The following is a 21,448-nucleotide window of genomic DNA, read 5'->3' on the forward strand; positions in this document are numbered from 1 at the left end:
TACAAGTCGATCCCAAGATCAGTGAGTTTTAGAATCATGAGAGTTTCTTAGTCCTAAGGTATAACCCACGTTAGACTTTTGGCAGGATTTCCTTCAATTTCTGTAGTTGTTTTGTGGGGTTAGAAAGAATGATTTTACAGATTCAGGCCTACATTTAATAGCACTTATTGAAACATTTATTGTGTGAAGACTGTTCTGTGAGGTACTTGGGGACGGCCTTGTGAATAGATATAGATCAGAGAGAGGTAGAGGTGTAAGGAAAAAAAGAAATAAAGAGATGATCCTTGCTGTTAACTGATTTAAAACATCTTGGAGAGTTGATATATATATCAGAAACCAATGTGATATTGTAACGCAATTATCCTCAAATTAAAAATAAATAAATTGAAATAAAATATATCTTATAAATTATATTTAAAAAAACACTTGGGTAAAGTCATACAAAATTTGTGGGCAGTGCACATGAACGCATTTGACAGTAGTAGTAGAATAACTGAATTTTTCTCTTCAAATGCAGGTGGTGTTAGCAAAGCATGTATATGAGCAGGTTTTACAAACGCTGGACAATCTGGTGTATAGTGAAGATCTGAATAAGTTTCCAGCCAGTGCAGCCTCCTCACCCTGCCCTAATTCTCCTCTGCCTCCCCTCAGTACCTGTGGAGAACCTTCCGCTGAAAGGAAGGAGAATGGATTGTTCAGCCACTCCAGTCTTTCTAACTCTTCTCAAAAGTCCTTGTCTGTGAAGGAAGTCAAATCCTTTACTCAGATTCAAGCCAACTTTTGTATATCAGAGCTTCAAGTTCAGCTAAGTGGAGATCTGACTTTGGGGGCCCAGGGTCTTGTGAGCTTAAAATTTCAGGATTTTGAGGTGGAATTCAGTAAAGACCACCCCCAGACTTTATCCATTCAGATTGCCCTGCGCTCTCTGCTGATGGAGGACTTACTGGAGAAAAATCCAGATTCCAAATATAAGAACCTGATGGTGTCTCGGGGAGCCCCAAAGCCATCTAGTTTAGCACAAAAAGAGTATCTCTCTCAGTCCTGCCCTTCCGTGTCCAACGTGGAGTATCCAGACATGCCTCGGTCTCTCCCCTCTCACATGGAGGAAGCTCCCAATGTGTTTCAGCTGTATCAGAGACCCACCTCGGCCTCCCGGAAGAAGCAGAAGGAAGTCCAGGACAAGGACTATCCCTTGACCCCACCTCCTTCTCCAACGGTAGATGAGTCCAAGATACTTGCGGGAAAGAGTAAATTTGATGATTCCTTGGTCCATATCAATGTATTCCTGGTGGATAAGAAGCATTCAGAATTCTCTTCCAGTTACAATCGAGTTAACCGGAGCATTGATGTTGATTTTAACTGCTTGGATGTGCTGATCACACTGCAGACCTGGGTCGTGATCCTAGATTTTTTTGGAATTGGCTCCACTGCAGACAACCATGCGATGAAGGTGCCGCCTGAGGACACCCTACCAAACGTGAAGTCAGAGTCAAGTGCGTTAGAGTCTGAACTGCAGGATCCAGTTAACACCAAACTGGATCTCAAGGTATCGGTTCCCTTAGACTCTTGTTACGTTCTGAGTACGAACGTGGGCTTGTTTACTTAGATGCTGTCACCGTGCATTTATGCCGGAGAATCTATCTCATTGGCAGAGGAGGTATGTGGTCTTTTGGATGTCTATTCCAAAAGGGTAGACGTTAATACCTCAGAAAAGGTTTTAGTATTAATCCCATCTGGAGGCAGGGGAAATAAACGGTTTCAGTAACTTCTTGTCTTTCCTTTGGGCTGTAAAATTCAGTGGAATTATTTAGCTTCTTTATGCCTCTGTTTCCTTATCTTCCATCATCTGATTATGATAACTAAATGAGGAAATTAGGTGAAGCACCTGGCAATGTGTCTAGCACATAATAACCATGTTACTATGTAACTAGTACCTAGTACAGAGTAGCTATTTTCAAATGTGCCTTTTATTATCTCCCTCTCACTCATACCATTATTGGCTTTTAGTGAGAGCAAGAGTACAGGTGTCTTAAATGTCAGACTACCTTGATTTGAAACCTGGCATTTTTGTTGTAACCATACAGCTATTTGGCTGTGGACAAACCATTTAACCTCTTTCTCCCTTAAGTTTTTCATCAATAAACAGAGGTTGTTTAATGGTGCCTGTGTTATCGGATTGTGGAAGTTCAATGAGATGACCTAGATATGGCCCTCCTCATGTGTGTGACAGAAATGATCATTCAGTGACTGGTACCTTCCCCGCTTCTTCCTCCCATGCAGTTGTCTATAGAAGTTGGGTTAGTGTCTCCTAGAATGTTCCGCATTCTGGATTTGTCTCTGTTTCTTTATGGTACATTTGACTCCTCTACTAATTTTAGAAATGGAAGTTAGCTCTAAAGACTTAATCAGGTCCAGGTCCGACACTTCGTAGGTGGTGCCGAGTGCTTCCTGTTGCGTTACACCAGGAGATCTACAACACCCAGTCGTCCCACTTTCAGTGATGGTAAGATCCATGCCGAGAGTGGGCTCAGATGGTGACAGCTGGATTCTTCCAAACGAAGCATATTTAGACACATTATATGCATTATTTTGGTGATGAAGTGACTAGAGGTTTGTTTTTTTTTTTCCCCCACTTCATGATAACCTCATTCCCTTGAGATCCTTTTGTCATCCATGTCCAGAAGCCACTGCAAGGGGACCCCTTGTGCCATTGGAGTGGCCCCCATGGTCACTGCTCCATCTGTAATAATTCCCTCCTTTTTTCTCTTCCTTCCTCTACAAATGTTTTTTCTCCTTCCTTTTCTCCTGCTATTTTCTTTCTTTTTCCATTTTTTTTTTTGTTCATTTATTAGACATAGGCTGAGCACCTACTTTGTTGTTGTTCGGTTGCTAACTCATGACCGACTCTTCGCAACCCCATGGACTGCAGCATGTTAGGCTTCCCTGTCCTTCACTGTCTCCCGTAGTTTGCTCAAACTCATGTCCATTGAGTCGATAATGCCATCCAACCATGTCATCCTCTCTTGTGGTAGGCATTAAAAATAAGGGGTGCATATCACCAGGCTCTGCCACTCAGGAGCAGAGAGTGTGAACTGGGATGTGAGCTTCTATCTCCTCTTCCCTCCTTCCTTCTCTTCAGCTGATGCCTTACCTAGTGATGGCACTCAGGGGTATCTGCCTCCATAAATCATAGACACAGAGTCCTTTTTGTAGCTAAAATGACAAAATTATGTTACTGGATTTATTTGTTGCCAAGAATGCTATTCCTGAAACAGAGGATTTTGGTTTTCTTCTATTGGTGGTTGTCTCTGGGGAAGAAAATCTTTGATTGTTCTTCCTAAGTGAAGTCCCAGTTGGTCACCAAGGGCTTCTATTAAATATTAGTTTGAAGACATTAAACATTAAGTGTATTTATCACTTCGCTTTGACAAATTTCTTAGGGTGCACTTAATGAATCTGTATGAGTGATTGCAGAAGAGTGCAATATTAGACATAAATGCTGAAAGGGGAAGAATTGTTTTATAATGTAAAACATTTCACTGACAAACAATAGATGAAATCCAAAGAAAGCATCCCCCCCAAAAAACCAAAAAGCCAACCAACCAACATACCAAAAAAAAAAAAAAAAAAAAGAGAGGAGAAAGAAAAAAGAAAAAAAAAAATTCAAAGAGAACAGATGAGGCGACCATAGAGAAGACACCACAGAACCTGGGTTTTAGATTGCCCAGTCGAGTTCTTTTCCTATCAGCTCTCTCCTCTTACTGTGGTCTGACTGGCTAAGAAAAGCTGAAATGAATTTGGTATGAGTCGGACAAAAAGGTTTATCTTCAGCTCTCCTGAGACTTGCAGCATCTTTCTCGATGCCATTTGCCTGAAAGGTACCTTTTCCTCCAAGTAACATTCGCCTTTCCTTACCTCCTGTGTTCTTAGGTTCATTCGCTGTCTCTCGTGCTGAATAAGACCACCAGTGAGCTTGCCAAGGCGAATGTGTCTAAATTAGTGGCACACCTGGAAATGATTGGTAAGTGGAGAAAATCAGGCTTGGGGATTCTGGGGAGAATTTGAACATCCTGCTCACAAATCTAATTGTTTTCACAGGCGCTAAGTAAGGTGTGGCTCAGTGGCTGGATTGTGGTTACTGGTCTGGCCAGGACTGATGGTGGTGGTTTCCAGATACTGGTTTATGGATCAGAATCATCTGTTAGAAATGCAGCTGTCTGGCACAGCTCCCTTCCCATCCCAAGACTCTGATTCTGTGGGTTGGGATGGGACCCTGGGATCTATCTGTGTTTTAAAAAAGCTCTCTGGGTGTCTATATAATTTCTTTGTCTGAAGTTTGGACATGTTGGGGCGTGAAAGGGGGCATTATTAATAATTACAGCTGGGAAAGAGGCATATAACAGGGGCTGCCTCTGGGAAATCAGGGCATATGTTCACTCTGTTGCCATAATTAGGGGGAGCCCATAAGAGGGGATGGGTTTCCCTGATAGCTCAGTTTGTAAAGAATCCGCCTGCAATACAGGAGACCCCGGTTTGATTGCTGGGTCGGGAAGATACACTAGAGAAGGGATAGGCTACCCATTCCAGTAATCTTGGGCTTCCCTTGTGGCTCAGTTGGTATAGAATGTGCCTGCAATGCAGGAGACCTGGGTTCAGTCCCTGGATTGGGAAGATCCCCTGCAGAAGGGAACAGCTACCCACTCCAGTATTCTGGCCTGGAGAATTCCATGGACTATAGTCCATGGGGTCGCCAAGAGTTGGACACAACTGAGAGACTTTCACTTTTCTAAGTGGGGGTGGTTTAAGCAGGGAGATATTGTAGCAAAGCTAGCATTCTTCCTAATGGGACGCAATAGGCTGTAATCCCTAGTAGAACATAAGTGAAGAGCTACATCAAGCTCTAAAGCAGAGGAATTTACAAAGTGAGCATAAAATACTGCTCCTTCCTTAAGCAACTGGTGATAAAATAAGAAGACTGCAAAGCTCAAATGTTGACTCTGTAGTAAAATAAGAATGTCTTTTGGGGAAAGGGTGAATTAAAATTGAGGTTTCATTCCTGGTATAAATTAATTTATAAAAGGTTCCTAGAAGAGATGAGTCTTTAGAATTGGGAGAAGCTTGGCTAGGATAAGTTTCCCTGGTGGCTCAGAGGGTAAAGCGTCTGCCTGCAATGCAGGAGACCCAGGTTCGATCCCTGGGTTGGGAAGATCCCCTGGAGAAGGAAATGGCAACCCACTCCGGTACTCTTGCCTGGAAAATCGCATGGATGGAGAAGCCTGGTAGGCTACAGTCCATGGGGTCGCAAAGAGTCGGACATGACCGAGTGACTTAACTTTTTCACTTGTTTTTTGGGGGTATATTTTTGTTAGAGGACGTTCGGAACCAAAAATAAGTATGTGTCTTCATTGGGAGCAGAACTAGCCTGCCAAATACATACACCTCAGTCATTGTTTTGTTGTTAATTATGATGACAAAATTTGTTTTACATAAGCAACAGTTCAGAATATTCCTTTTCAGTATCTACCCCATGTTAAGAATGATTCACACAGGTTCATAGCCCAGGGGTGCATGTTTCAACATTTCCTCTTTCTTCTGCCCACCTTCCAGGAGCTTCACTTGTGTAATATTGGAGTAGTTTCAGATCTGTGTCTTCAGTGTCTTATTTTATTAATGTTGCCTTTTAATTAAGTTACACTAAAACCCATTTAATACTGCCTGATTAATACATCTCTGACATTTTTTCTTTATTCTTTCATTATTGATAGTATAAAATAGACCTTATGCTATTTTGCTAATTCTAATTAGTGGTCTGATCTCAGAAGAGAGCATGTTTCTATCTGTATTTGTAAATGTTTTATCCTTTAATTTATGTTTACCCTTAATTTCTTCCCCCTTGTAAGTGTTAAAGTGTGGTGCTATGGTATTATTTCAATCCCTTTGGACTTCTGCATTGAGGCTATTTGAAATAGTGCATAAAATATTGTTCTGGGTGTATTAGAATATGAATATTCACTTTTGACATTTCGTTTTATTAAATGGTATAAAGTCTGGGGCATGTGTATATCAATTTTTGTTTTAGGCAGAGTTAGGGTGTGTGACAGAAAAAAGACCATAAGAATGCATTCTGATTTTTAATCTTCCTAGAGGGAGACCTGGCCTTACAGGGAAGCATTGGGAGCCTGTCTCTGAGTGATCTTACCTCGCATGGAGAGTTCTACCGAGAACGGTTCACTACGAGTGGAGAAGAAGCCCTCATCTTCCAGACTTTCAAGTAAAAATATTGAGCTTTTCCGTCGTGATTGTTTCCTGTTTCAAATTCTTGTCCGCTAAGCAATGAGGAAAAGTTTAAAAAAATCATAGCCTCTTATGTAGAATCAAGTTGATCTAGTTGTGAGGAATCTCAATTTATATTAAAATGGATCTGCATTGAAGTGGGCTACTCAGGCTTTAATAAATTAAGGGGATATGGTTGAAATAATTGTGGTTATCATTATAGTCCGGTTTCACACCAACGTGTTGTGTGACTTGAACAAGTCATTTAATCTCCTTGCATCAGTTTTTCTATTGAAATAGTGAGGAGACTATGTTAGATCAATTTCGATTTAGCTCTGAATGATCTGGGATGATTTCAGCCCGAGAAAGCTGTTGAAGATAATGGGTTTTAAATTGCATTAGGCATTTTTCCCAGTACAAATACAATCTGTATTCAGTTTTAGAATTTAGAAGGCAGTTTTAGGCCTATGTAGTTATTAAAGAATAGTTTTCTCAGAAAACAGAAATTTTAAAAGGTGGTTTTTCAACCTTTTGGAGAGCTGTTAGAATGTATGGATATCCATCTCTGGTATCCAGCATTCTGGTCTGTGGTAGTGTAGTGTTCTTCTTTTTTTTTTAATCCAAAGTATTTTAATGTTCAACCAGAGTTGAGAAAAATGGTCCCTAAAGATGTCTGAGAAATTTTTCTTTCATTTCCAGAGGGAGTATATCATACTCCCTCAGAGTACTCCATCTGAGAAGTTAGATTGGTTTATTTGTATTGTTACCTACCACAGTGGCATGGTTCTTTAATAAATGAGATAATTAATGTAAAACTCTTAACTCTCTGCCTGGCAAAATAATAGTTGCTCAGCTAATATGAATTCCTTTCTCCAGTGACTATGTCCTGTATAATAATTTATTATCGTGGCATCATGTCCCATTAAAACCATTTGTCAAAGTTTTCTAATATCCGTGAATGTGGATGCTAAAACTCTTTGGCCTGCATTTCACTGAAGTAAAAAGACTTCTTTCAGCTTCCAGAGACAGATTGCCTTAGGAACATTGGTTCTGTTGCCTAATTTTCTTTACCAGTTGTTTCACAATGTAGTTTTTATTACCCTGAGTTGTCACAGTCTTTGCTTGAAAAGTGAGCAGGAATATTCACTTTATCCTTAAAGTCAGGGACAAAGAGACTCAGGTGAAAGGTCTGAACCATGGTGGCTTCTGAGTGAGTTCTGGAGCCAGGAGTGATCGCAGCCCCAGACCTATCCCCCTATTTATAGCCCTGGCCGTCATACCAGACTTTTTTTTAACATCCTCGACCTCTGGTGGAAGCTTAGGAAGGAGGTAGTTATTGGAGTTTGCTTTCTAAAACCTGATTGTGGATTTCCATTTTTTTTTGGGGGGGGGGTTTCCATTTTAACAATTAAAGCTGTTTCCTAGGAAAGCCTCTAAGTTTTCTTCAGACACTCATTTGCATCCTTCAGCTGTCTCCGAGTCACATTGTTGCCCTTCCTCCTAGGTATGGCCGGCCCGACCCTCTCCTCCGGAGGGAGCACGATGTCCGAGTGAGCCTCCAGATGGCGTCCGTGCAGTACGTGCACACCCAGCGCTTCCAGGCGGAGGTGGTGGCTTTCATCCAGCACTTCACTCAGCTGCAGGATGTGTTAGGGCGCCAGCGAGCTGCCATCGAGGGGCAGACGGTAGGTAGTGCCTGGATACAAGGCACTTTTCAAGTTTGACTCATCAGCAGAACTTTTAAATCTCTAGGGATAAATCTGGAAAGTGTCACTGAGAAAAGTGAAGGTAATCAAGTAATCTTAAGCTTTACTAATGTCCTCCATATAGCTGATTAGCTACAGAAATCTTACTGTAATCAGAGAGCTTATATTCCTTGTTTCTTGCATCATGTTTTAATTTCCTTTTAAAGTTTAGCTTTGGCTTGCTCTAAAAAAGATAAACAAGTTACTTCAGTGGGGATACTTCTCCTGGAAAGTGGTTTCAAGAAGGTATCTGTTATAAAAAGAGGGTTTCTTTCAAATGTAGTTCTCAAACTTCTTAGCTCATGGCTCCCTTCTTGTCTTAGAAGTTTTTCTGAGACACGTCTGAGGCCAAAAGAAACACCTAATGGTCTTTCCATTCCAAAAGTGATTAAGTCCGAACAACTTCATAATTACGTTTGTCCAACAATTTAGTAGCTGTTTGAAAACGTAAAAACATAAGTGAAAGATGATATTTTTATTTCATTCTTAAATCACCATAATTGCTTCCTACTGAGATGTATGTGCCTCTTGGGCACTGAACAGCTCCTCAGTCTTGGAATCGGGTTGAACGTCACAGCCCTTATTTCCTTTTCCACATTTATTTTCTCATGGTACTTGTTTTTTATCTCAGCAAGTGCTTAAGACCCAGCTTTGCAAAGACGTGACATCACTGGAAGGAATGTAGCATGACCTTACATTGGGTGTAGACCACCTCGAGCTGGTGGTGTGTGCAGTGTTCAGGTGACATCACTGGAAGGAATGTAGCATGATCTGACACTGGGTGTAGACCGCCTGGAGCTGGTGGCGTGTGCAGTATTCAGGTGACATCATTGGAAGGAATGTAGCATGATCTGACATTGGGTGTAGACTGCCTCTAGCTGGTGGCGTGTGCAGTGTCCAGCCGATGATGTGTTTACATGAAGGATTTAAGACGCCCTGGCAGCACACCTCTTAAGTGTGAGGCAGCCTCTGGTGTCGTCTTGGAACCACAGAAAGCAGTTACAATGTGGTTCTTTGTAAAATGTGTTGATTATTTATTTTTAAGTTTTATTAGGTAAAAGATTATAATTTAAGTTCTTTGTAGTGGCAGCGTTTAAAAATTTTATGTTTTAATTTAAATAAAAATTTTTTTGAGTAAGTTGTATATTGTTTTAGTACAGAATCAAAGCCAAAAAGAGCATTTGGAGAAAAGTCTGTTTCTCAGCTACTTCTCCTCACCCACCCAGTTTCTGTCCTTAGCAGTAGTCAGTATTACTGGTTTCCTATGTACATTATAGAGAATTTATTTATTTTTTTAAAATATAAAAGTAGTACAATCAAATGACAGGGAATCTGGAAAAAAAATAGCTTAGTTTTCTAGCACCATAGGTATATTTTATTTTTTATTTTTTCCCCATACATGTAACCTTTTTTTCTCTCTTTAGAAACTTATAAAAAACAGTTTAGTATTTGATGCATATGAAAGAATATCTGTAACATGTATATAAACTTCAAAGTATGGTAATAGAAGGAACATCCATGAAACCACCACCAAATAAAAACTGAACCATTACTAAGACGTGTTGCATGTAGTCTTTCCCTATCTCATTCTGTTGATGCCTCAAGAAGCCACTCTCCTGACTTTTGGGTCTACTAGTCCCTTTAAGATTAAAAGAAAACTTCGTATACCATATCTTTTGCTCAGCTTGTTTGCACTTTATGAAAAGGTTATGAGGTTTGCTTGTGTCCCTTTGCTAATGGTCTCCCAGCCCTAATCCCTGCTTCCTGGTAGCCACTGGCCAGCTTGCTGTTATAGCAGAATGCAGCCACATTCATTCATTTCCTTATTGTCTGGATGCCTTTACATTTTCTTAATTTGCTCTGATATCTTAGGGATTTTTGTATCTAAGCTCCTGAGCATTACTAGCTTGTAGTTTTCTTTTCTTGAAAAGAAAAATGCCTATTTTAGTTTTGGTAACTGGGCCATGCTATCCTTGTAGGATGAATTGGGAAGTGTTCCCTCTTCTATTTTCAGAACAGTTTGTGTAGAATTGACATCAGTATTTCTTCCTTTATATCTTCCTTTATATATTCTGGATACCTTTGATATATTTATTGCGAATATTTTTTTCTAGTCTATGGCTACCCCTCCCCCGTTTTCTTAATACTATTTTTTGAAAAGCAGAAGTCTTTCATTTTGATGAATTTCAATTTTTTAATTTTATGGTCAGTGCTATTGTTTTGTTAAAGAAATCTGCCTACCACCAGGTGGCAATAAATCTCTCCTATTTTCCCTTTTTAGAAATGTTATAATTTTACATCTCTTCCATTTTGAGTTAATTTTTGCTTATTTTGTGAAGTGAGACTTGAGTTTTTTTTTTCCCCAAATACCTATCCAGACTGTTCTTTTCCCACTGAATTACCTTGACACTTATATTGAGAATCCACTGATCATATATGTATGTGTATTTCTTTATTCTCTATTCTATTTCTTTGATTTATATTTAATTGTACACCCCCTTGTCTTTCCTAAAATAATACTATTTATTTATTTCTTGGCTGTGTCGAGTCTTTGTTGTTGTGCTGTGTGCAGGCTTTCTCTAGCTGCAGCAAGTGGGGGCTTCTCTTATGGAGCAGGGGCTCTAGGTATGGGGGCTTCAGTAGTTGTGGCTTACCAGCTTAGTTGCCCTCCGGTATGTAGGATCTTCTTGGACCAGGGATTGAGCCTGTGTCCTCTGCATTGGCAGGCAGATTCTTAACCACTTGACCATCAGGGAATACCTTCCCCCTGTGTCTTTTTTTTTTTCTTTTTAAACTTATTTTTAAAAAATTTCTTTAGCTGCCCCAGTTGTAGCATGTGGATTCTTCCATCTTTGTTGCAGCATGTGAACTCTTTCGTTGTGGCATGTGGGATCTAGTTCCCTGACCAGAGATCAAACCCATGCCCCCTGCATTGAGAGTGCAGTGTCTTAGCCACTGGACCACCTTGGAAGTCCCCCTTCTCCCTTGCCTTGATAGCTGTTGTTTTATGGTATGTCTTGAAATCAGATGTTCTAAGTCTTCCAACTTCTTTTTCAAAGATGTATTGGCTCTTCTAGGTCCTTTGTTTTTCCTCTATAAATTTTAGAATCAGCTTGCTGTTTCTACAGTTAAAGTCAGCTAGAGTTTTGATTGAGATTGTCTTGAATCCATATATCTGAAGAATTTACATCTTAACAACATTGAGTCTTTGGATCCTTGAGTATGGTGTATCTTCCATTGAAGTAGGTCTTTAGTTTCAGCAGTGTTTCGTAGTTTCAGGTATATTGTTCTTACACATTTTTTGTTAAACTTATCACTAGGTATTTCAGCATTTTGATGCTATTCTAAATTGTATCAATGAAAAAAATTCAATGTCCACTTATTTATTGAAAGTTTAAGAGATATAATTGACTTTTGTTTACATAGATGTTGAGCTCATATCCTGTAATCTTGCTAAACTTACTTATTCTGAAGTGAAGTTGAAGTCACTTGTCCTGTCTGACTCTGCGACCCCATGCTCTGCAGTCCATGGAATTCTCCAGGCCAGAATATTGGAGCCTTTCTCTTCTCCAGGGGATCTTCCCAACTCAGGGATCAAACCCAGGTCTCCTGCATTGCAGGCACATTCTTTACCAGCTGAGCCACAAGGGAAGCCCAAGAATACTGGAGTGGGTAGCCTATCCCTTCTCCAGCGGATCTGCCCAACCCAGGAATCAAATTGGGATCTCCTGCATTGCAGGCGGATTCTTTGTCAACTGAGCTATCAGAGAAGCCCTCAGTTATTTATTCTAGCTCCTTTATATTCTTAAGAGTTTTCTACATAAATGATTACATTGTCTGTGGATAAGAGAGTTTTCTTTTTTCCTTCCCAACCTATATACCTTTCATTTGAACTAGGAGTTCAGCTACAGTGTTGAATAGAAATGGTGAGAGTGGGTATCCATGCTTTGTTCCTTATCTTAGAGGGAAAGCATTGTCTTCTGCAGATGTTAACTAATATGATGTTAGCTGTAGATAGTTTGTGTATGTTTTTAAGGAATCTGTCTACTTCATCTGAATTGTCAGTTTGTTGGCCTGAATTTGTTCATAGGTTTCCACGTCTCTTAGTATTTTTAAGTTCTGTAGCAATGTCCCTGACTCTTCTGATAGTGGTGATTTTTGTTTTCTTCCTTTTTTCTTGATTCATATAGGTAGAGGCTTTATCACTTTCATTAATCTCTTTAAATAATCAACTTATTGAGGGCTTTGTCAGGCCTGTGCGTACTCTTAATAAGCATGTGTGCACTTGTAAAGAATGTAAAGTGGTAGTTGAGTAGAGTGTTCTATAAATGTTCAATTGATTTTTTTCTCTTACTTATCTGTTTCCTAAATAACTAGTTTCTGCTCTTTATTATTTTCTTCCTTCTCCTTACTTAGGTTTATTTTGCTTTTCTAGCTTCTTAAGCTGGAAGCCTTATTGATTTTAGATCTTTTACATAAAATAAGCATTTAATGCTAAACTTTTTCTTCAGGTGCCTTCCCCCTCCCCTTTTTTCCTTCTTTCTTTTCTTGAGTTAATTTTTATCAGAGTGTGGTTGCTTTACTATGTTGGTAGTTTCTATTGTACAGCCAACTGAATCAGCTATACATATACATATATCCTTGCCCTTTTGGACTTATATCCCTTTCAGGTCATTGAAATCTATAAGTACCTTTTTAAGTGCTTTAAAATTCATTCCATGAATTTTGATGTGCTGTGTTTTTTTAATCAGTAAGGCAAGATATTTTTTTTTAACTTCCCTTGTGATTTCTTCTGTGACCCATGGGTTATTTAGAAGTGTGTAGTTTAATTTCCAGATACTTGGGAGTTTTCCATTATCTTCTTGTTACTGTTTTCTAATTTAACTCCTTGGTGTTCATAGAATATACTCTGTGTGATTTTAGTTGTCTTAGATTTATAAATTCATGAAACTTTTGGGAACTTGAGGTTATTTGATTGTAAAATGAGGGAATGAATTGAATGTCTCATTCAGTTTTCCTTCTTTCAGGTGAGAGATCAAGCACAGCGCTGTTCACGGGTTCTCCTGGATATTGAGGCTGGTGCTCCTGTTCTTCTTATCCCAGAAAGTTCCAGATCAAATAATCTGATTGTAGCAAATTTGGGAAAGTTGAAAGTCAAGAACAAATTTCTCTTCGCTGGTTTTCCTGGGACCTTTACCTTACAAGATAAGGTGAGCAGTCAGCACCCATTCCCATCTCAGTTTACCTGGCATTGGAATACCAATTGAAAAATTCAGATGTTACCATAAGATAATTACTAACCACTGTACTTTTGTAGTATACGTGGCTTGAAGAGTATTTTTTTTGACATTTTATTAACATTTCAATTAACCCTTAATAGAGGTAGTATAAATTATAACTTTTACTAACTCTATGTAGTAACTTATTTTAGCAAACAAATCAACAGAACCATCTTTATAATGTTTTCCTCCCAGGCTGAATTCATAGTTATCAACTTTATACTGTGTAGCTTTGTTTTCTGGAGTTTGGCTCAAGGCTTATCTGAAGCCATTTGAAAATATCTTAATAAAATCATATGTAGTTTATCTCTTTACAGTTTAAAACTGCATCAGCACTTATTTCTTATAACAAGTTTGGAGGTAATTGGGATAAGACTGCTTTTTTCATTTTACATTTAGAAAAGCTAGAATTCATTGAGAATAAATGATGAAAATGGGAAACTTTTGTGAATCACAGACTTAGCAGTGATAGGACCTTGGAGGTGGTCCCACCATTTTTGCAGTTGAGGAGACTGAGTAACATTGCTGGAATTAAGAGATGCTCTTGGGTTCTAGGTGTGTGCTTTAATGAAACTCTGCTGGTTTCCATGGCAGCTGACAATAATAGCAATGGAAATAGTGTTTGTTGAATGCCTAGTATACAGCAGCCTATGCTAAACTCTTTTTGTATTTGTTCATCTTGTCCTCTTGTCCTTATTAGCAAGCTGAGGGGTATTATTTACACTATTTTTCCCTGTAAAGAAATTGAGGCTAGATAAATTAAGTAATCTCTTTCAGATTAAACATCTAGTGAAGAGTATAGTGTGGACCTCAGGTTTTGGTGGTGTTCATTCACTAAGTCGTGTCCAGCTCTTTGCCACCGCATGGACTGCAGCATATCAGGCTTCCCCATCCTTCACTATCTCCTGGAGTTTGTTCAGGCTCATGTCCATTGAGTTGGTGATGTTATCCAAATATCTCATCCTCTGTTGCCCCCTTCTCTTCCCGCCCTCAATCTTTTCCAGCATCAGGATCTTTTTGAATGATTTGGCTCTTCACATCAGATGGCCAAAGTATTGGAACTTCAGCTTCAGCATTCATCCTTCCAATGAATATTCAGGGTTGATTTCCTTTATGATTGCCTGGTTTGATCTCCTTGCAGTCCAAGGGACTCTTAAAAGTTTGCATTCTCCAGCACCACAATTTGAAACTATCAATTCTTCGGCATTCAGCCTTGTTCATGGTCCGACTCTCACATCCATACATGACTACTAGAAAAACCATAGCTTTGACTGTATGGACCTCTGTAGGCAAAGTAATGTCTCTGCTTTTTAATATGCTGTCTGGGTTTGTCATAGCTTAGACTTTAGTATATCTGCCTTTAGTACTCCACGCTCATAACTGTGGTATGATTTTACCTCCCAGCATTGGTGGCGGTAGTTTAGTTGCTAAGTCATGTCCGACTCTGCGACCCCGTGGACGGTAGCCTGCCAGGCTCCTATGTCCTTGGGCTTTCCCAGGCAAGAGTACTGGTGTGGGTTGCCGTTTCCTTCTCTAGGAGATCTTCCCGACCCAGGGATCGAACCCACATCTCTTGCATTGGCAGGTGGATTCTTTACCACTGAGCCACCTGGGAAGCCCCTCCCAGCATTAGGATTTGGTTTATATAGGATAGGGGAGAACAAACTGACAGAGGTTGTTCCTGTCTTACTATCCCTTTCCCAAATAACTCTGGTGCTTTGAAATTTTCTAAAGGATGTGGCAATGAGTTCATTAAAATAACTTCAGTGGAAGAACTCCAGAGTTTTTCACAGAAAAGATACAGATTTGAGCAGCTGCTGTTCACCTCTTTAGGTGTAGGAAGAAAAGAAAATGGAAGAGAGTGATTAGGAAACTCGTCTTGCCAGGCCTTTGCCAAGGACCCCAAGTCAAGTTGAAAGTAACAGGAAGACTGTATTTGTTGTTATGTGTAGACTCAAATAGTGTTACTTTTTTCAAATGATTGTCTCTATAGTTTTCTCCATTTGTTTTGCTTCTCACTCATCCAGTTACTCACTACTACTAACCCAAACACCCTGAACTGAAAATACTTGATTCATTGAGTGGGAATGGCTGGAGTGAGGAGAGTGGAGATGAGACAGTGAGAACCATGGGAACCATGTTCAAGTGTCATGACCTTGGGCTCAGGGCCCAGAGTAGGGGTGTTTGGATGATGGGTTAGAGAGCAGGTTGTCCATATCTTATCTCACTGCAGCTGCTGAGACAAACCAGATTTAGTGATTGGAGCATAAGGTGAAACCAGTACAGAACAGCAGTGATAAGCAATGCAGATGGAAGTGCATCACCAGGTTTACTCATCCGCATGCCGCACATTCAGACAGCTGGTGGCTGAGGACTTGCTGGTTCACCTTGCTGTTGGAAGCCCCTCCTGTTGGAATAATAGGCCTTCTTTCCAGATGGGGCTTCCCTGGTGGCTTAGCTGGTAAAGAATCCACCTGCAATGCTGGAGACCTGGGTTCGATCTCTGGGTTGGGAAGATCCCCTGGAGAAGGGAATGGCTACCCACTCCAATATTTTGGTATGGAGAATTCCATGGACTGTATAGTCCATGGGGTCACAAAGAGTTGGACACGACTGAGCTACTTTCACTTTCATTTTCCAGAGTGAGGAATAGGCCTCCACTTAGGTATATATGTATATTTTTTTCCGTATATTTTTTAAGACAGTTAAACAAAATCACCATTGACCTTTCATAGTAGGCCTAGTAGAGAACTGGTAACCTTGGTGTTAATTAGGAAAATCTCTTTTCATATTTGAGTCGTAGGCGTTTTGCTATTTACTGGCTCGAGCCTTAAAGAAAATAAAGAAAAATCCATTTATAAAAAGAGATTGATAACTGCATCTAAAATTTCTTACTTTTTTTTTTTTTTACTGTGCGATGCTTGTAATTAATGCTACTAGATATTGAACAAATGTATCAGAGCTGGTGTTGGCACATGACTGTTGTCCCCACGGTCATCTCAGGGCATTTGCCTCTCTTACCCACGTCTACTGCCCTTCCTTGCTGCCCTAGGGAGAGCTGAATTCTTCCTTGGAAACTGTCTTCTGAGACTTCAGTTAGTTCTTTGAAATATATTTGTTTGTGGGAAACCATTGTTTTGAGGCCCAAGTTTTTGGGAAGAGATCCATTAGAGCCAGAATGGGTGATCAAGCTCAATGATACCATTTTTTTCCCTCTCTCCCTCCTGAAAAGATAAAGGGCTTATTTTTCTGTATCTGATATATCTGTATATGGGCTTATGAGCTGACTCTGAAGTTAGCTTCTGAAGAATTGCCAAAGTATCTCAAGAAAGTTTTGTAAAAGGGTTTCTATTATGTTAAGTACTACCAAATAACAAGTGCATAGTTTGTAGCATTTTAATGAAAAAATTTCCCTGTATTTTGTTTTCGAGGATTTGATTTTAAGTGGCAGCACATACAAGGATCGCTTTTCCTTCAAGGTATAATATACATTTTTTGCCTCCTGGTTATTCGGAAAAACCTTATGGGATTCAGCAGTCAACTCCCATTCATTTGCTTAAAAAGGAAAATCTTGAAAACCAATCCTTTAAAATATTTCATTACTTGGGAAAGCCTGCTTATCACCCTCCCCCCCAACTTTGACAAATCACTTCCCACCTGTGTTGAGGAATTCTCCTTAAGGATCATTAAAAGTAATTCCTTCTTCCCTGCTTCCCTCCTTCCTTCCTTCCTTTCTTTCTCCTTTCCTCCCCTAGGTAATACTTTCTTAATGACCTTATTTTATTTCCTTCAATCCTAAAAGACTTTATCTTGTTACGTGCCAGTGGGTTGTTCTGTGAAATTCCATAAGGTTTGCTTGGAGTGTGTTTCTTGTTAAAGTATTTGTAATTCAGTTAATTCATCTGTGAAACTTAGCTCTCCACATGTACAGTCAAGCTTCACGTAGGCTTGACTACGTGAAGTGAGTAATTACTTTTCTTCTTCAAAAAATCCTTTGTATTTACATTTGCTCTTTAATGCATCTGCCCATGTGAGGTTTGTCTAGTATGCATTCCAGTGGTTAAAGAACAGGAAATAGTCCTGGAATCAAAGCTTGCAGAGGGGTCATTTGCCTTTGAGTTCTGTGACTCCTGTGTGTTTGGAATTGTTTTACATAAGTCCTTGTCTTAATGAGGGCAGGTTTGAATTTTTTGCATATGCTTTTTCTTTCATTTTTTTCAACCATAGTTTGTGCTTAAACTTAATTTCTTAGTATTTCAAAAGCTTTGAGTTAATCCCCTCAAGCCACTGATTTATTTAAACCAACTCAGAGAGGATGGAGGGATGAATCAAATGAAAGAGCAACAAATACTCGCAGATGTTTAAATAAACTAAAGCAAGAGGGAAGGTTTTTAATGTTGAAATACTTAAATGATAGCATTTAGCTAGTCATTTGCCTTGCAAAAAGGAATTGCAAAAAAAATAACTGGTTTCTTTCACCGTTACATGTAATTACTACTCAAGATAACTGTGAAGGTGAATAGTACTATCATCTCCCTTTAGAATGCTGAGAGGAATATACATATAAAGCAGTCCTTGGGAGAACCATTCTTCCTCTCCTTCCAGCTTGCTAGTGAGAAGGGATAGATGAGAACAAACTGATGCTGCAGAGACCATGTGGATATGTAGCTCTGAGTCTTGAGGGAAGGAGCCATGCAAACTTTAAATGTCAGTTATTGGACCATTCTGGTGAAAAAGATTTGCCCTGTCAGCAATTAACTGAAGGTACTAGGTATGTAAGAGAAGCATGTGATATTTTCAGTAGAGTTATAGAATTAATATTATTCTGTATTTGCCCTTAATTTTTATGCCCTTGAACAGAAACATGATAGGAATGGCTTGCCTGTGTTTTCCATTTGCAGTTACTTAGATGAGAAATGTAAACCTGGGAGGGGAGACTTCTGGAATGTACAAACACATTAGTGGGGCTTCATTCCATATTGCTGTTAGATGCATTTTCTTAGGAAAAAAGAGTCCCTCCCCTCCAGCAAATCAACAGTATATTGTATGGCTGAGAGATTTGCCTTTGTAGCATTGATCTAGATTAAACCACCAGTTATTAGTATCTTGATATTTACTCTTAAGCCAAAAGATAACATGTTCTATGTTCAGTTGCCAAGTCGTTTCTGACTTTTTGCGACCCCATGGTCTGTAGCCCACCAGGCTCCTCTAGCCATGGGATTTTCCAGGGAAGAAGATTGGAGTGGGTTACCATTTCCTTCTCTAGGGTCTTTCCAACCCAGGGATTGAACCTGTGTCTCCTGCTTTGGCAGGTAGATTCTTTACCACTGAGCCACCAGGGAAGCCCAAAAGATAAAATATGTTCCTGCAAAATTGCCAGAGTTTTCAACAGGTACTGAATTATATGTAATGTCTCTGCAGAGGATTACATGTGGAAGAAAGAATCATGACCCTGTGGCCCTTTTGTTTATGGGATCTGGGGGACTTGGGAAATACCATGTGGCAGAGAGTCTTTGAAGAGTCCAGGACTGGGAAGGGACTTCCAGGATAGTAGATAGTTACCACCCGCATCCCTGCTGCTAGTTTTCTTTTCTTTCTTCCCAGGAGTCTGTGCCTTCATCTTCCCCAACTGGTACTCCCAAGCACAGTGTGAGGAAAATGACAAGCACGGAGGACCTGAAGGGGACCCACTCTGAGGGGCTGATCATGATGCCTCCTGCTGGAATGAGTCCAGGCAGCTTGAAGAGCGAGTCTGTGCCCAGCACCTCGACCAAGCAGCAAGGGCAGGCAGCCACACCCTCTGTCGGCCGAGCTTCCAGCAGTCCAGGTAAAGGAGGAGCGAGGAGCTGCATGAGGAAGGAGGGGAAATTCATGAGACCATTGCAGGATACTAAGGGGCGATGCATCCCATTCAAGTAGATGCCGACAAACGGGTAGCGTGTCTTTAGTCATCGTCTGATTCTGATACTGATTTGGAAGGCTTTAGAGTCTTAGGATGTAGATAAGGATTGGGTGACTTCTAAAGTAGGATTGTTGTTGTTCAGTCACTCTATCATGTCTGACTGTGCGACCCTGTGGACTGCAGCATGCCAGGCTTCCCTGTCCATCACCAACTCCCGGAGCTTGCTCAAGCTCATGTCCATTGAGTCCATGATGCCATCCAACCATCTTATCCTCTGTCATCCCCTTCTCCTCCTGCCTTCAGTCTTTCCCAGCATCAGGCTCTTCACATCAGGTGACTGAAGTATTGGAGCTTCAGCTTCAGCATCAGTCTCTCTAATGAGTATTCAGGGTTCATTTCCTTTCAGGTTGACTGGTTTGATCTCCTCCAACTCCAAGGTACTTTCAAGAGTCTTCTCCAGCACCACATTTCGAAGGCATCAGTTCTTTGGTGCTCAGTCTTTTTATTGGCCAGCTCTCACATCCGTACATGACTACTGGAAAACCCATAGCTTTGACTATATGGACCTCTGTAGGCAAAGCAGTGTCTCTGCTTCTCAATATGCTGTCTAGGTTGGTCATAGCTTTTCTTCTAAGGAGCAAGTGTCTTTTAATTTCATGGCTGCAGTCACCATCTGCAGTGATTTTGGAGTCCAAGAAAATAAAATCTGTCATTGTTTCCAATGTTTCCCCATCTATTTGCCATGAAGTGGTGGGACCAGATGCCAAGATCTTTGTTTTTTGAATGTTGAGTTTTAAGCCCGCTTTTTCACTCACCTCTTTCATCTTCATCAAGAAGCTCTTTAGTTCCTCTTTACTTTCTGCCGTAAGAGTGGCGTCATCTGCATATCTGAGGTTATTGATATTTCTGCTGGTAATCTTGATTCCAGCTTCTGCTTTATCCAGTCTGGCATTTCACATGATGTACTCTGCTTACAAGTTATAAGCAGGGTGTCAATGTACAGCCTTGATGTACTCCTTTCCCAATTTTGAACCAGTCTGTTGTTCCATGTCTGGTTCTAACTGTTGCTTCTTGACCTGCATACAGGTTTCTCAGGAGGCTGGTAAGGTGGTCTGGTATTCCCAACTCTTCAAGAATTTTCCAGTTTGTTGTGAACTACTCAGTCAAAGGCTTTAGCATAATCAATGAAGCAGAAGTAGATGTATGATTAAATTAGTAAGTATAGGGACTTCCCTGATGGGCCAGTGGTTAAGAATCTTCCTTGCAATGCAGGGGATGTGGGTTTGATCCCTGGTCAGGGAACTAAGATCCCACATGCCTGGAATCAACTAAGCCCACATGCAAGTTCTCAGCCTGTAGGCTTTGGAGCCCGTGCACCACAACGAGACAGACCCAGAGCAGCACTTAAAAGCTCTCACATGATGCAACGAAAGATTCTATGTGATGCAATGAAGATCCTGCATGTAGCTAAGACTCGACACAGCCAAATAAATAAATTTTTTAAAAAAGAGAGAGTTTAAGAACAAGCCAAATAGTAAAATGCAGTATAAATAAAGACGTTTAGGTAGCCTCTAAGGGCTTGTCAAGATAGTTGCCACCAGATGGTGGTTGTATAGCTGGAGTAATTGCTACATCCTTAGACACATCCTTGCGAGTGACTTTTCAGACACTATCCCTTCAAGTCATTGGTTCAGTCAGTTCAGTTCAGTTCAGTCGCTCAATTGTGTCCAACTCTTTGCGACCCCATGAATCGCAGCATGCCAGGCTTCCCTGTCCATCACCAACTCCTGGAGTTTACTCAAACCCATGTCCGTCGAGTCAGTGATGCCATCCAACCATCTCATCCTCTGTCGTCCTCTTCTCCTCCTGCCCCCAATCCGTCCCAGCATAAGGGTCTTTTCCAGTGAGTCAGCTCTTCGCGTGAGGTGGCCAAAGTACTGGAGTTTCAGCTTCAGCATAAGTCCTTCCAATGAACACCCAGGACTTGTCTCTTTTAGGATGGTCAGGTTGGATCTCCTTGTAGTCCAAGGGACTCTCAAGAATCTTCTCCAAGACCATAGTTCAAAAGCATCAATTTTTCGGTGCTCAGCTTTCTTCACAGTCCAACTCTCACATCCATACATGACCATTGGAAAAACCATAGCCTTGACCAGACAGACCTTTTTTGGCAAAGTAGTGTCTCTGCTTTTTAATATGCTAGTCATTGGTTAGTTCTGGAGAAATAAAAATCCTGAAAAGTAGGTAACAGC

At 40.4% G+C, this 21,448-nt stretch overlaps 1 protein-coding gene and 1 non-coding gene across 12 annotated transcripts in view; both read left to right on the forward strand.

Annotated features, from left to right (window-relative positions):
• Window positions 1-21,448, forward strand: part of VPS13D (vacuolar protein sorting 13 homolog D) — a 269,200-nt gene that overhangs the window by 43,987 nt on the left and 203,765 nt on the right. For all 11 annotated transcript variants that reach the window (XM_070474310.1, XM_020897781.2, XM_020897934.2 and 8 more), the window contains 6 exons: window positions 518-1,546; window positions 3,931-4,021; window positions 6,145-6,271; window positions 7,778-7,958; window positions 13,046-13,228; window positions 18,902-19,124. In XM_070474310.1, coding sequence (XP_070330411.1) covers window positions 518-1,546; window positions 3,931-4,021; window positions 6,145-6,271; window positions 7,778-7,958; window positions 13,046-13,228; window positions 18,902-19,124 — 1,834 coding nt within the window. The remainder of the gene's footprint in view (window positions 1-517; window positions 1,547-3,930; window positions 4,022-6,144; window positions 6,272-7,777; window positions 7,959-13,045; window positions 13,229-18,901; window positions 19,125-21,448) is intronic.
• Window positions 5,135-5,206, forward strand: TRNAC-GCA (transfer RNA cysteine (anticodon GCA)). Its single transcript has one exon. It is a non-coding gene; the product is annotated as a tRNA-Cys (tRNA).

Source organism: Odocoileus virginianus, chromosome 11 (assembly GCF_023699985.2).
Source record: "Odocoileus virginianus isolate 20LAN1187 ecotype Illinois chromosome 11, Ovbor_1.2, whole genome shotgun sequence".
Taxonomy (NCBI): Eukaryota; Metazoa; Chordata; class Mammalia; order Artiodactyla; family Cervidae; genus Odocoileus; species Odocoileus virginianus.